Source organism: Quercus robur, chromosome 12 (assembly GCF_932294415.1).
Source record: "Quercus robur chromosome 12, dhQueRobu3.1, whole genome shotgun sequence".
In the NCBI taxonomy this organism is placed as follows: Eukaryota; Viridiplantae; Streptophyta; class Magnoliopsida; order Fagales; family Fagaceae; genus Quercus; species Quercus robur.
This window is the reverse complement of record NC_065545.1, coordinates 21,704,704-21,717,189: the sequence shown is the minus strand read 5'-3', so window position 1 is coordinate 21,717,189 and position 12,486 is coordinate 21,704,704. Positions and strand designations below refer to the sequence as shown.

The 12,486-nt window shown below is 34.9% G+C and overlaps 1 protein-coding gene and 1 long non-coding RNA gene across 7 annotated transcripts; both read left to right on the top strand.

The window, feature by feature from the left end:
• Positions 1-321: 321 nt before the first annotated feature.
• Positions 322-3,283, top strand: LOC126709045 (uncharacterized). 2 transcript variants are annotated; one of them, XR_007649305.1, is made up of 3 exons: positions 322-645; positions 1,786-2,004; positions 2,808-3,283. It is a non-coding gene; the product is annotated as an uncharacterized LOC126709045 (long non-coding RNA). The 2 variants fall into 2 exon arrangements; XR_007649304.1 differs by lacking the exon at positions 2,808-3,283 and having other exon boundaries at positions 1,786-2,107.
• A 373-nt stretch (positions 3,284-3,656) lies between these two features.
• LOC126709043 (methylcrotonoyl-CoA carboxylase subunit alpha, mitochondrial) lies at positions 3,657-12,267 on the top strand. Of its 5 annotated transcripts, none has more exons than XM_050409118.1 (16): positions 3,676-4,268; positions 5,138-5,259; positions 5,506-5,653; positions 6,262-6,399; positions 6,681-6,776; positions 6,860-6,919; positions 7,714-7,806; positions 7,884-7,995; positions 8,842-8,946; positions 9,141-9,277; positions 9,788-10,022; positions 10,100-10,266; positions 10,439-10,555; positions 10,699-10,941; positions 11,039-11,134; positions 12,030-12,267. In XM_050409118.1, exons 1-16 carry the CDS (start codon positions 3,918-3,920, stop codon positions 12,036-12,038), a joined length of 2,229 nt encoding a protein of 742 aa, XP_050265075.1. In that variant the 5' UTR covers positions 3,676-3,917; the 3' UTR covers positions 12,039-12,267. The 5 variants fall into 5 exon arrangements, 4 of the variants coding, with proteins under 4 accessions (XP_050265077.1, XP_050265075.1, XP_050265074.1 ...); XM_050409117.1 differs by having other exon boundaries at positions 3,678-4,268; positions 11,982-12,267; XM_050409119.1 differs by having other exon boundaries at positions 3,772-4,268; positions 10,103-10,266; positions 11,982-12,267.
• The last annotated feature ends 219 nt before the right edge of the window (positions 12,268-12,486 follow it).

The window sequence follows — 12,486 nt, the reverse complement described above, 5'->3', positions numbered from 1 at the left end:
TCTTCTTCTAAATACCCTTATAATATTAAACAAAAAAAAATTCATTATTGGTGTAGAATGGTGCTTATTTATGTCCGAAGTTCTGATTTCATTAATTTTGTTATTTTAAAAAAAAAAAAGTTAGGCTGCTCTTCTATTTTTTTGGATAAAATTTAATAATTTGCATCAATTATAATTTAGTATTATTACATTTTTTTTTAACCACAACAAAATTTAGAGATGTGGTAAGTTAGCAGGTAAAAAAATCTAGGATTTTTATAAATTATTGAAATTCCAACCCCCCCACCCCACCCCCCCCCCCCCCCCCACAAAAAAAAAAAAAAAAAAAAAAAAAAGGCTCTAACAAGTTACATTTTTCTAATGCAAATACTCTAATGGTGTATTTGGATCCCTTGAATCCAAATCCAAATCCTTTGTTTGGGTAAGTTAAAAGAAATGGATTTGGATTTGATCCCAAATCCGTCTTGGATTTTAGGGGTCCAAATTCGATGATTTGAAATCCCCTCACAAACCCAAGAAATTAGAAATCCCTCATCCTCACGCTCACGCTCACTTCTCAATTCTTAATCAGCTCCAGAAACTCTGTCACGCTCTCTCTTCCTCGCCCAAGCTTTTCTTCTTTCTCTCTTTCTCGCGACAATACAGGTTTGTCTCTCAACTCTTCTCTTCCTCTTTTGTGTTTTGGGTGTTCAATTGTGAAGAAATGTGATCTGAGTTTCGCTTATTTTGATTGGTGAAGGTTGATTTCCTGTCTAATTTTGGTGGTTTTGTTTGATCATATGGGGAATTGATGGTTAATTTGTGTTTGATTTGGCTGATTTTTTCTGGGTTTTGGTTGGATTTATCTGAGATTGGTTTTTTTTTGGTAATATGTTTAAGCTCTACTCTGTGGACGAAGTTGGATTTATCATTTAGGACGCGCGTGGCTATTTTTCATCCAAGAAGTCATTGTATAGCTTTGAGGTGTATTTGTTTTGACTATGTGCATTCAGTTTTGTAGGAAAAGAATGTTTGATGTGGTTTAATTAATGTGAAGGTATAGGGTCACGGAAAAGAGTGAGCTTTATGTTAAATTGGATCAGATGGAAGTTAAAGTATTATAGGTAAATGAACTAATTAATATATAACAAGTAGATGTTTGAATAGGAAAGTGTTTTACTTTGGTGGGAGATATTAATCTTTCTATCAGAGTGTGAAGATGTTTGACAGAAGTTCACACAAGCATATCTTCATTTTTAGTACTACAATATTCTGGTTTTCCTCATTATAAAAATAAGAGTTGGGATAGGAATTTAATGCAAGATGTGAAGGCTGGCTGGTGTGTGTCATATTCTTTTCATGTTATGGACAATACAGATTGATAATTAGTCCGGAGCTGTTCCACTTTTCAAATTCAAGAATTTTGTTGAGGTAGAGTAAGGTCTGGAATTAGATATTAGTTTCAAATCTTGCCTAATAAAAAAGAAATGGGAAATCCCGGGTTCTTCAATTAACATCCTTACTTGCTCATTGGAATGAAAATACCATATTAATCTACCTAACTATTAATAACATATACTGTGATAGGGGCCTGCTTCATTGGTTAGCCTAGTTAGCATTGACAAGTTTGATTTATTGAGCACCACCAGATGCACATCAATCAATGGTTCCAATATTTTTACTTTTAATTATTGGAGCCCCTTAATCCTTGTTTTCCTGCTAATGTATATGCTTCTACATATATATTTCTCTGTTGGAAGCAGATCGATGGGGATGGATGATAAACTCATGCTAACTGTTGACCAGGTATCCTTTTCAGCTATCTTCTCAACGGTCAAATTATCATGCGTAATAGAGACAAATTGAAGGAACTCCATCAACAATATATAGAACATAGTTCAAAGTATAACCAGGATTAAGTCTCAAGGCAAGTTTAAATAACTTGAGCCTGATGTGGTCATGCCTAATATGCTAGACCTCTTGTTGTACATCTTATTATATGCTTGTCTCATAGGTCAACAAAAGGTACAGGGTCTTCATCACAATGATAAGATTCATAATAGAACTTTTATCAAATAACTTCAAATTCTGGATGGTGAATCATTAGAATTTTCATGTTGAAGTTTAATTCTGCACGCCTATGCACATTTTATTTTTCCATTATTTGGAAATGAAACAAGTACCTCTTCTTAGCTGTGCTAAAGAAGTTTTTTTTTTCTTTCTTTATTTTTTGGAAGTGTTCAACAACAACAACAACAACAAAAAGTATTATTGAAAGTTGCTGATTCATTTTTGAGTTCCTTCTCCAAAAGAATGGGGTTCAATTTTTAAGTTTCAAGAATCAAGCTTAACCTTGAGGAGAAAGATGGGGTTAAGTGGTTGAAAGTTTTGATCTGAATTTTGGTTGTTGGAGTATATGGAACATGGCTGAGAATTCTATCAGAAATATAAAACTATTGGGATAAGAGAATTACTTTCTATTCACAAGTTGGAGATTCTTCTAAGCTTGTTTTTTGGTTTTTTCAGCGGATTTTTGGGGCTGTTTCTAGGTATTTTTCTGGTATGATTTACAGAGGATAATTTGAGGGTCTTTGTGAGGTTTTTAAGTAGTTTTGGGTAATTTGTAGGGATGTTTTGTTGTTTTTTGGTGCTGTTTAGACCTGGCTTTGCAGTGGGGTTTTAAGTGAGCTCTTGGCTGGGTTTCACTAACTGTTTGAGATTAATTTCTGGTTTTTGGGATTTGCTATTATAAATTAGTAGATTTCAATAGTTTTGTTTAATTATGTTAATTCACTTCTTTTTTATTTTATTTTTTTATTTTATTTTAGAAAAATGCAAAAAGCAGGTGCTTATAAAAACATAGCTATTGACAATTGGGAAGACATTGAGATCTTGTGTGGGAGGGATAGAGCTATTGGCATTGGTGTAGAACATATGAACGATGCAGTTGAAGTTACGACTGGAGAAGGAGAAAATGAGGTGAATTCTCTCATTGCACAACAACCATGTCAATGTTCATTATCAACAAGTTCTGCAGCGGAGCCTCACAAAATAAAAAAGGGGTAGGAAAGATCCATTAGTTGAAGTTGTTGCAGATATTGGTTCTACTCTTATAGAGTATTGTTACTCATTTTTAATTGTTAAGAACTCTAGAATAATTTTTTAGTTGGATATTTTGAAAGTTGTGAAAAAACTCATGCATTTGGGTTCTCTCTATCTTGATATAGAACATTTTAGTTGTCAATAGTTGGCATGACATTTGATCTTGACAATTGGATTATCAATGAATTTTTGTTTTTCATTACTTCATGTATTTATTAATTAGATTATCAATGGTTTTTTCATTACCTCATAAATTTATTAAAATTATTAATAAAATTAAAATGTAGAAGGATTAAGAAAAATGATAATTAAAAAAAATATATTTTATTGATCTTAAATTTAAATCTAAATCCAAATCTAAATTTAGGGATTTAAACAATAGAATTTCAAATTCTTCATTACTAAAAAATACCCCCAAATAAGGAATTTTTAAATCAATAGATTTCAAATCAATGAATTTCTAATCTAAATCCAAATCGGAATGTTGTCATCCGTCCACAACCTAAAATTGAGATGGATATATAGGTACGAACAGTTCACCAGGTCAGCAACACATCAGGACAAGTATTAAAAAGTACGAAAGAAACGAAGAAGCACGTCAGATCCAAATCCAGTAACAAGTCTCCGATCCAGATTCAAATCAAGACAATATTTCCAAACCAATCACATGACGCCACATCACAAAACGACATTTCCACCATACACAATTGCCCATACTGAACCCTAATGAAATGACCAAAATACCCATCCCAATCCTGCTCTTTATCTAACTAACATTTCCGAATGCAAATCACACTCAGTTTTCATTCACAGAACTCAGAGAGTCTCTCTCTCTCATGGCGTCTATGGCTTCCCTTCTCCATCGAAAGCTCCAACACCAACACAATCACAATCACAAACCTTTCTTCTTCTTCTTCCAATCACGCTTATTCTCCGACTCTGCTTCTTCTTCTTCACAGAGCATAGAGAAAATTCTCGTGGCGAACAGAGGCGAAATCGCTTGCCGAATCATGAGGACCGCGAAGAGGCTAGGGATTCGGACCGTCGCGGTGTACAGCGACGCAGACCGTGACGCGCTTCATGTCAAATCGGCCGACGAGGCCGTCCTTATCGGTCCTCCACCGGCTCGGTTGAGTTACCTCAACGCGTCGTCGATTGTCGACGCTGCGTTTCGCACTGGTGCGCAGGTGAGCTAGAGAAAGGAATTCGTTTCTCTGTTTGGTTGGTGAGAAAGTGCGGGAAAATTAGAGAAATTGAATTTGTCTTGTTTTGAGCTGATTATGCATGTGTTGTTGATTGTTGAAGTTAATTTCAATTCCATTGAGTTTTAGTGAAATTTGTGCTATTTATCATTTTTCTAATTAATGTCTATAGTAGTAGTATTTGAATAATGATATAGTTATTAGCTAACGTCTAGATTCTAGAACAGTACTATTTGAATTGTACTGATCTAAAACTTGTTCAAAATAAGATTGTTTTGTGTAAATATGTATTAAGATATTCGAAAATCAAAATATGCTTTGGCAATTGGGATATAGTATATGCTTGGAGGTTTGCTATTTGTATTAGTTTTGTGCACAAATTGATGGCATAATCATTTTTTGCAACTCCACATGTACCCTAACCTCTGCAATATTTTGTTGACATCGTAATAAATATTCATGCATGTAATCCCATTACATAGGATTTATGTGGGTCCCACGTAATGGACATTTAAGTTCTTTGTTGGGAATGTTATGAATTGCTTCTGTGTTGACTGATTAATACTATCAAACTGTAATAGCATATATAGTGATGATGATTGATGTAAAAGTCAGCATTTTTTACTATAGTGGATGGCTTTTGCTTGGTATTTTAGCCCTAACAACACCTACATATGGTGGATATGTAGGTGTTTTGTTATTACATTTTCTTTGTTTGATACTTTGATTGCCTCACTGATGTTCAATACTTGTTGTGTGTGGCTTTGTATTGCTAGTAGATGATTAATTGCTTTTAATATTTTGGACATTGCAAGGACATGCTTTCAGAGTGGATATCTTATTTTGATAATTAGGCTATCCACCCTGGCTATGGTTTCTTATCGGAGAGTGCTGATTTTGCTCAAATTTGTGAGCATAGAGGTCTTAAATTTATCGGCCCTCCAGCATCTGCAATCCGTGACATGGGTGATAAAAGGTACAACTTGCTTGTTTCTGACCAAATTTCTTCTTATCGTTCATAAACCAGACACCCGTTTCTGTTATGATCTCAAATATTCCCATTTGTAACTACTGTTAATTCTTTTACAAGCATGTGTGTGTGTGTGTGTGTGTGAATATGTGCACACACATGCATTTGGGAACTTACCCCTCTCTGTGCAATAAAAATTTCTATTTATAAAGGACAGATTCTCAACTTAGTGACGCTTAATCTACTTAACAGTGCATCAAAGAGAATAATGGGTGCTGCCAGGGTACCACTTGTGCCTGGATATCATGGCAATGAACAAGATATAGATCTGATGAAGTTAGAAGCAGACAAGATTGGGTACCCAATCATAATAAAACCAACTCATGGAGGAGGAGGAAAGGTGTGTGACTATTATTATTTTGACATATTTCCTACAATTGTAAATGGTGCTAGTGTTATGGGTATGGTGATGCAAAATACATATATGAAAACCTAAAATGTCTTACCTAATATGTGTGTCATGATGTCCGTGCATTTTTATTATCATTGTCCTGTTACATTAGTGGGGACCTTTTCATGTAATGTTTCATCAGAATGATCAATCTGCCATGTGTCTGAGTTGAAAACTCTAGGGAAGAGATGTATTGATTTAGGTTAGATTTGAAAAGCCAGATTGGTTGTTCTAAACTCTTGCCTAAGGAGTCTATTTCTTGCCAGTTGCACTTCAGCCTGGTTTCAAGGGTCACAAATTTAATGGCAACGTCCATAAAAAGTAAATATTTGATGTAACTGTTCAGAAATTTAAACATAGCTACATATTTTATGATAGTGATCTTGTCCAGTACGTGCTTTTGCCACGTCCATCTGTTTAATATGTTCAATAGTAAAAATTGTTGGTATAGCCTCTACAACAGGGCAGGAGCAAAGGGCTTTAATTAGGATTTTCCTTGTCATGACTGAAATTCTGTTTTCTTTTCACATGAAGTTCTTAGATTGTTCATTTTATAGGGTATGAGGATTGTAAACAGTCCAAATGAATTTGTTGAATCTTTCTTGGGAGCACAACGTGAGGCTGCTGCTTCTTTTGGCATAAACACAATATTGCTGGAGAAATATATCACACAGCCAAGGCACATAGAAGTTCAGGTATTGTCATTCTTTGTATAATGTGAGTATTTCTTTTTCAAAATAGTAGTTGATTATAACTGTAATGTAATGTAACCATTTCTTTTCTAATATTCTTATGGTGCTCTATAGTGGATATTAATTCTGAATAAAATTAGACTCTGGCTCCATAAGTTAGTGGAAAATAAATTTTATAAATTTTTGGTAGACAAGTAAACTGCACTCAATCTGATACTCATCATATGCTCTGATTGTCAATCAAAATTACATATTGATTGTAGATACTCCTCTGTTTATTGTAGATATTTGGGGACAAACACGGGAATGTTCTTCATTTATATGAAAGGGATTGCAGTGTGCAGAGAAGACACCAGAAGATAATTGAAGAAGCTCCAGCTGTAATGATAGCTTTCTGGATTTTTTTGTACTGGTTTGTGATTGTAGTTATTCTAGATTTGTAATGGAACACTCATTAATGCAGCCAAATGTTTCCATTGATTTCCGCTCCCACTTGGGTCAAGCTGCTGTTTCTGCGGCCAAGGTGAGGTTTCCTAATCTGTTGAACTATATAATATTTATGCTCATGATCTGATATTTGTAGTTTGTTTGAAAATTGCATTACTTGGTTATGAACACGTGAATGCATGTGAGTAGTGCTCTGGGGAACTGCAAGGATTAGTTAATGTAATAATGTCCCCTCTGACTCTTTGAATATTTTACGTTGAGCTACCACTTTTGATTAAACATATTAATACTATTGTGATAGTGGAAAAGAAAAAAACTGAAGAACTTCCTATCTTGGATTCCATTTGATAGGTTTATCATACAAAAGACTTCTAATTAGCTGAGACTTTGCATACATTGTGCACAAAATATTAGTCAAACAAGCCAGCTTGATAAGGTGAGGGTAATAAGATAGATTGGATATGTGGGAGTTTATAAGTAGCTAAAAGTTTTTGGACAGGATGGCATTTTGTGGTATGAGGTGCCAAATTCTGCCCAAGCAAGCATTCTAATTCGTTTGCCTTGCTTTAAAACTTGATCTGTAGAATATTTTTCTAATCTGTGCCCCTTTCTCTCTTCTTTTTCTATTTGTCTTACGGTAGCATGTCTGTTATGGTGTCTAAACATGCTTGTAGTGGCCTTATTTAAACTTTGGATTATATCCCACATGTTGAAGTTGTATCTTCAATGCATAGCACCTTGTCCTTTTACAGACTTGTCTCTTGAGTACTTCCTTTTAGCCCTTTTGTTGTGGTTGTTGTTGTGTGTGTGTGTGTTTTATTTTCCTTTTTTAATTACCACTACGATGAAGTCTCTATCTGATACATAAAGGCAGTTGGATATCACAATGCTGGCACTGTGGAGTTTATAGTTGACACAACCTCAGGCCAATTTTATTTTATGGAGATGAACACCCGTCTTCAGGTACTGTTGTCAATCTATCTCTCTCTATTAAAATCCACAAGATGTACAGAATCCTAATGAGGAGCATATATATGCAGGTTGAGCATCCTGTGACTGAGATGATTGTTGGTCAAGATCTTGTAGAGTGGCAAATCCGTGTTGCAAATGGAGAAGCTCTTCCCATGAGTCAGTCACAGGTGCCGTTATCAGGTAAATATAATCTCTTGATGAAGGTCATGTGTAGAGTTGATCTTGCTTGCTTTCCTTTTCTATTTTTTCTTTATGCTTGTTTACCTATTTATAATATATGACCCTAGACTACTTTTAAATAATGGCTTGACTGGCATTAACCATGAGAAGGGGAAGGCTACCCCACATTCCTACTATCGCTATTATATCCCATAAAAATGAAGAAAAGATCAACTGCTGGATGGGACCTGTTTTAGAATAAATCCTTTTATCCTTTGCTTTATTTGGTTGCTTAGAAGATGGAATAAATAACTGAAATATCTTTAATTCTCTCTGCTCCTCTATTGCCCTTACAACCTAAACATTAAAATAGGACTTCTAGATTTGAAAATTTAAACTTTTTCTGCTAATAAACTGAACTGATGATAGCAGACTGCAGTTTTTAGTTATATAAAGTTGATAGTTATGACTCAGGTTGTATAATTAAGTTGCTATCAATTGTTAGTTACCAAAAGGGAGGAAAAAAGAAAAAGAAAAAAGGAGTCCATCTTATGTTATTACAGTTATGTCTTGAAGGGCCAATCTGATGAAATACTTGAATTATTTCTGGGATTTCATTATTTTACTAGTTCTTATTATGCGTCTTTAATGTAGATCTATTTCATAAACTAACACTTCTTAATTAATTAAAATTAAACAATTTACAAAAAAGAAGAAGCTCATAATGGGTTTGAATTCCATATTTAAGTTTACACATTACACACAAAGCATGTTCAGTATAGAGATCCTGGATCTTTATAATTTCCTTCTTACCTATCAAAAATAAATTAAAAAAATAATAATAATAATTTCCCATTATCATGACAGGTCATGCTTTCGAAGCCCGAATATATGCTGAAAATGTAGCGAAAGGTTTTCTTCCTGCAACTGGAGTTCTTCATCATTATCGTCTTGTTCCAGTGTCATCAACAGGTCATTTGCATGACATATCTATGCTACTTATATTGTGTAAAAGATGTTTCAGCCCACACTTTTGCTGTTGAAAATAGCCAGTCTTTGTCCTTCTTTGTCCTTCCCTGCCTACAACATTGCAATTGCCTTATATAACTTATTAAGATTTCCTACTCCTTTTTTGTTTTGCTTATGTGGAATCTGTCTTTGAGCAGTTCGGGTTGAGACTGGGGTTGAACAAGGAGACACTGTTAGCATGCATTATGATCCTATGATTGCTAAGCTTGTAGTATGGGGAGAAAATCGTGCTGCAGCATTAGTAAAATTAAAGGATTGCCTCTCAAAGTTTCAGGTATACTCAATTTCAGAATTACAGCGTAGCAATCTTAATGAGTCTATTATAGTCATTGTTACAGCTGTTGCACATGTATGCATTTATTTCCAAGTTGTACACATTTTAGATAATTTTATCAGGTATCTCTAGGCAATGGATCCTCAATGGGGATGACTCCAAGTATGATGCCTATTGTCTGGATAAATAGGAATTTTGTCTGATAAAATTGTAAAAAGGTTTGTTCAGATGGTCAGGATGGTTCTACATATCAAATTTGGGAGGGGAGATCCCTAAAAGGGCCAAAATATATAATTCTACTTTTGTGCAGTAGCTTCTATTTAATATGCATCTTGTGTTTCCTCTGTACCATTCCTGGGATCCTATAGGTTTATTGCCTCATAACTATAGGTTCTACAATTTTTTGGAAGTTTCAACTATTTTTGGACGGTGAATTTCTTCTTGAGATGTATTTTATCTTTTAGACAGACTTAATCCTGATTGAATCACTAATGCAAATCTTTTGATTAGGTTGCAGGTTTACCAACCAATATCAATTTCCTCCAAAAACTTGTGAAACATTGGGCATTTGAGAATGGCGATGTAGAAACTCATTTCATTGAACACTTTAAAGATGATCTCTTTGTTTCTCCTACGAATGCAGTATCAGCAAAAGAAGCACATGAAGCTGCTAGATTTAATGCGGCCCTAGTAGCTGCATGTGTTATCTCAATGGAACATTCTCTATCGAAAGAAAATTCCCCTGGTAATTGAAGGTCTCATTCTTTTCTTGGGATATGGTAGTTGCTCTTAAAAGATATTTACGTCTGCCAATGTGTTCAGCAGGCAACAACTCACTCTCCATATGGTATTCGTCCCCACCTTTCAGAGTTCATCATTGTGCTAGGCATACAATGGAAATTGAATGGGAGAATGAATATGATAGCACTGGTTCAAATGTCCTTACACTCTCTATTACTTATAAGCCAAATGGAAACTATCTGATTGAGGTATTCATCCACTTGTAATGTGTTTAAGATAATGGTTTTTGTTGGCCAGTAATTTTGAAGTGATTTATGTTTAAGAGAGCATTCCCCCCAAACCCCCCCCCCCCCCCCCCCCCTCTCTCTCAAAAAAATTATATCCAATATAGGGTTGTTCTTTTTGGCATGATTCAATCAGACAGGAGAAAATTGCTCCCCTGGTTTTGAAGTCAAAGCAACACATCTAGGTAACCATGATTTCAGAGTTGAAGCTGATGGTGTAAGCATGGATGTCAGTTTAGCTGTTTACTTCAAGGTAGGAGCCTCTCTCTGCATGCATCTTTAGGAGTGTAGATAAATTAATTTATGGACTCTCTTCTGTACAGTTTCCATTGTTCTTGATTTTTCCCTATAGAATTCCAGTATAACTAATTATTGATTGCCAATTTGAGCTGGCAGGATCAAACAAAGCACATACACATATGGTGTGGGTCACATCATCATCAATTCAGACAGAAAATAGGACGTGAGTTGTCTGGTGATGATGAAGCCCAACATAAGCCCAGTTTTGATACAGCATCCCAACCCCAGGGAACTGTTGTGGCCCCCATGGCTGGTTTAGTAGTCAAAGTTCTGGTGAAGGACGGGACAAAAGTGGAGGAAGGGCAACCCATATTAGTCTTGGAGGCAATGAAGATGGAGGTTTGTGTTAATGCTACTTTCATTTTGCATCTAATTATTCCTTTTTCAAAAGTTTTCTATGCTGAACTGAATTATTTTTTCTTCTTCCCTTTAAAAGCATGTTGTAAAGGCACCATGTACTGGGTGTGTCCATGGGCTTGTAGTTACAGCTGGCCAGCAAGTTTCTGATGGTAGTGTTCTCTTCAGTGTCAAGGTCAGTTATTTGCCCTTTGACACACTTAGATATGAGCTAATAGATTTGGAATTGGTACAACAGAATAAACCGAATGTATAACTGGTAGTTGCAAATGCTGAGAATAGAATGGTATCATCTGGTGGATATTCTCTTACACTATTTGACTATTTGCTCTTTTACCTGCACTATGTGGTTTGGTTAAATGCTCCGTATCTTTTGCTTGTTTGTGGTACAAATGTAAACTAATTATTTGATGAAAATGAACAAATTTAAAAATTGTTTCTCCCTTGTGGTGATAAAGCTGAATACGGTCATCATGAACTTAAAGATATCAAGAGTGAGTATGTTTCATTCCAAATAAAAAAAACCTAGAACAGTCCATGCATCACTATTGTGAATTTGTGAGCAGATGTTCTTATGAAATGTGGTACTGTTGCTTAAAAATATACTGCATAAAAACCTCAGTTTTAATGTTGAAAGAATAACATTTTTTTAAATAATACAAACTCGGTGTTAATGTGTCAAATATACTGCAATTGCATGCATATATAAGTTCTAGAGATTATCAGGATTTTTACCTCAGTGGCTCATTGCTCAAAAAATAATTTGTCAATTTTTTAGTTATGGACAAAATAATTCACCATTGTATTTAGATTGTAGCTAGTATTTAACATTACCAGAGAGGTGGATGCATGAAATGAATTGATAACTTGTTAGCCAGTTTGTTGTTATATAAAGTTATGTTCAATTGGAAACTGATTATGATTTAAGCTCTTATATTTGTTCTTTTAAATGTCATAGAGTCATTCGGTTGGTTATCTTTAAATTTGTAGATTAATTATGGTTAGAATATGTGCTTGGGCAGGATCAGTAGAACCATCATGATGACGAGAGATTATATGTGCTTGGGCAGGATCAGTAGAACCATCATGATTTTACATTCTCTCTCCTGACAAATATTGATCGAGCTCGTAAGAATTGTGCTCAAATGAGGAGTCAGCGGAAGCTCTAACTACACTTCTGTTGTAATAAAATTGATGTATATCCCTTGTTTACTAGATAAAATAAAATTTTACCATCATCAAGATGTAATAATAGAACTTTTGCAGGCCTTTCAGTAATGAAAAGTAAAAATTGTAGTGTTCTTGTTCTTCTGAGCTGGTGAGCTGTTGTCTTTACCGGTCATAGTTTAATTAGCCTCCCATCAGAAACAATCATTATTATTACTATTATTATTTTTTTTTTCTTAATATGTTTTTTGTTGTTGTTGTTGTTTGGTGGTTGTTACATGTCAAGAGCATTGTAGCTCAAATCTTGGTGTTTCCAACAAAGTCATCCAAGGTTCCAATCCACCCCAACCCCAACTATTG

Coding starts and splice junctions, on each gene's coding strand:
- LOC126709043 (XM_050409118.1), top strand. CDS start 3,918: ATGGCGTCTATGGCTTCCCTTCTCCATCGAAAGCTCCAACACCAACAC. Junction 4,269..5,137: donor CGTTTCGCACTGGTGCGCAG/GTGAGCTAGAGA, acceptor TTTGATAATTAG/GCTATCCACCCTGGCTATGG. Junction 10,267..10,438: donor ATGGAAACTATCTGATTGAG/GTATTCATCCAC, acceptor TGATTCAATCAG/ACAGGAGAAAATTGCTCCCC.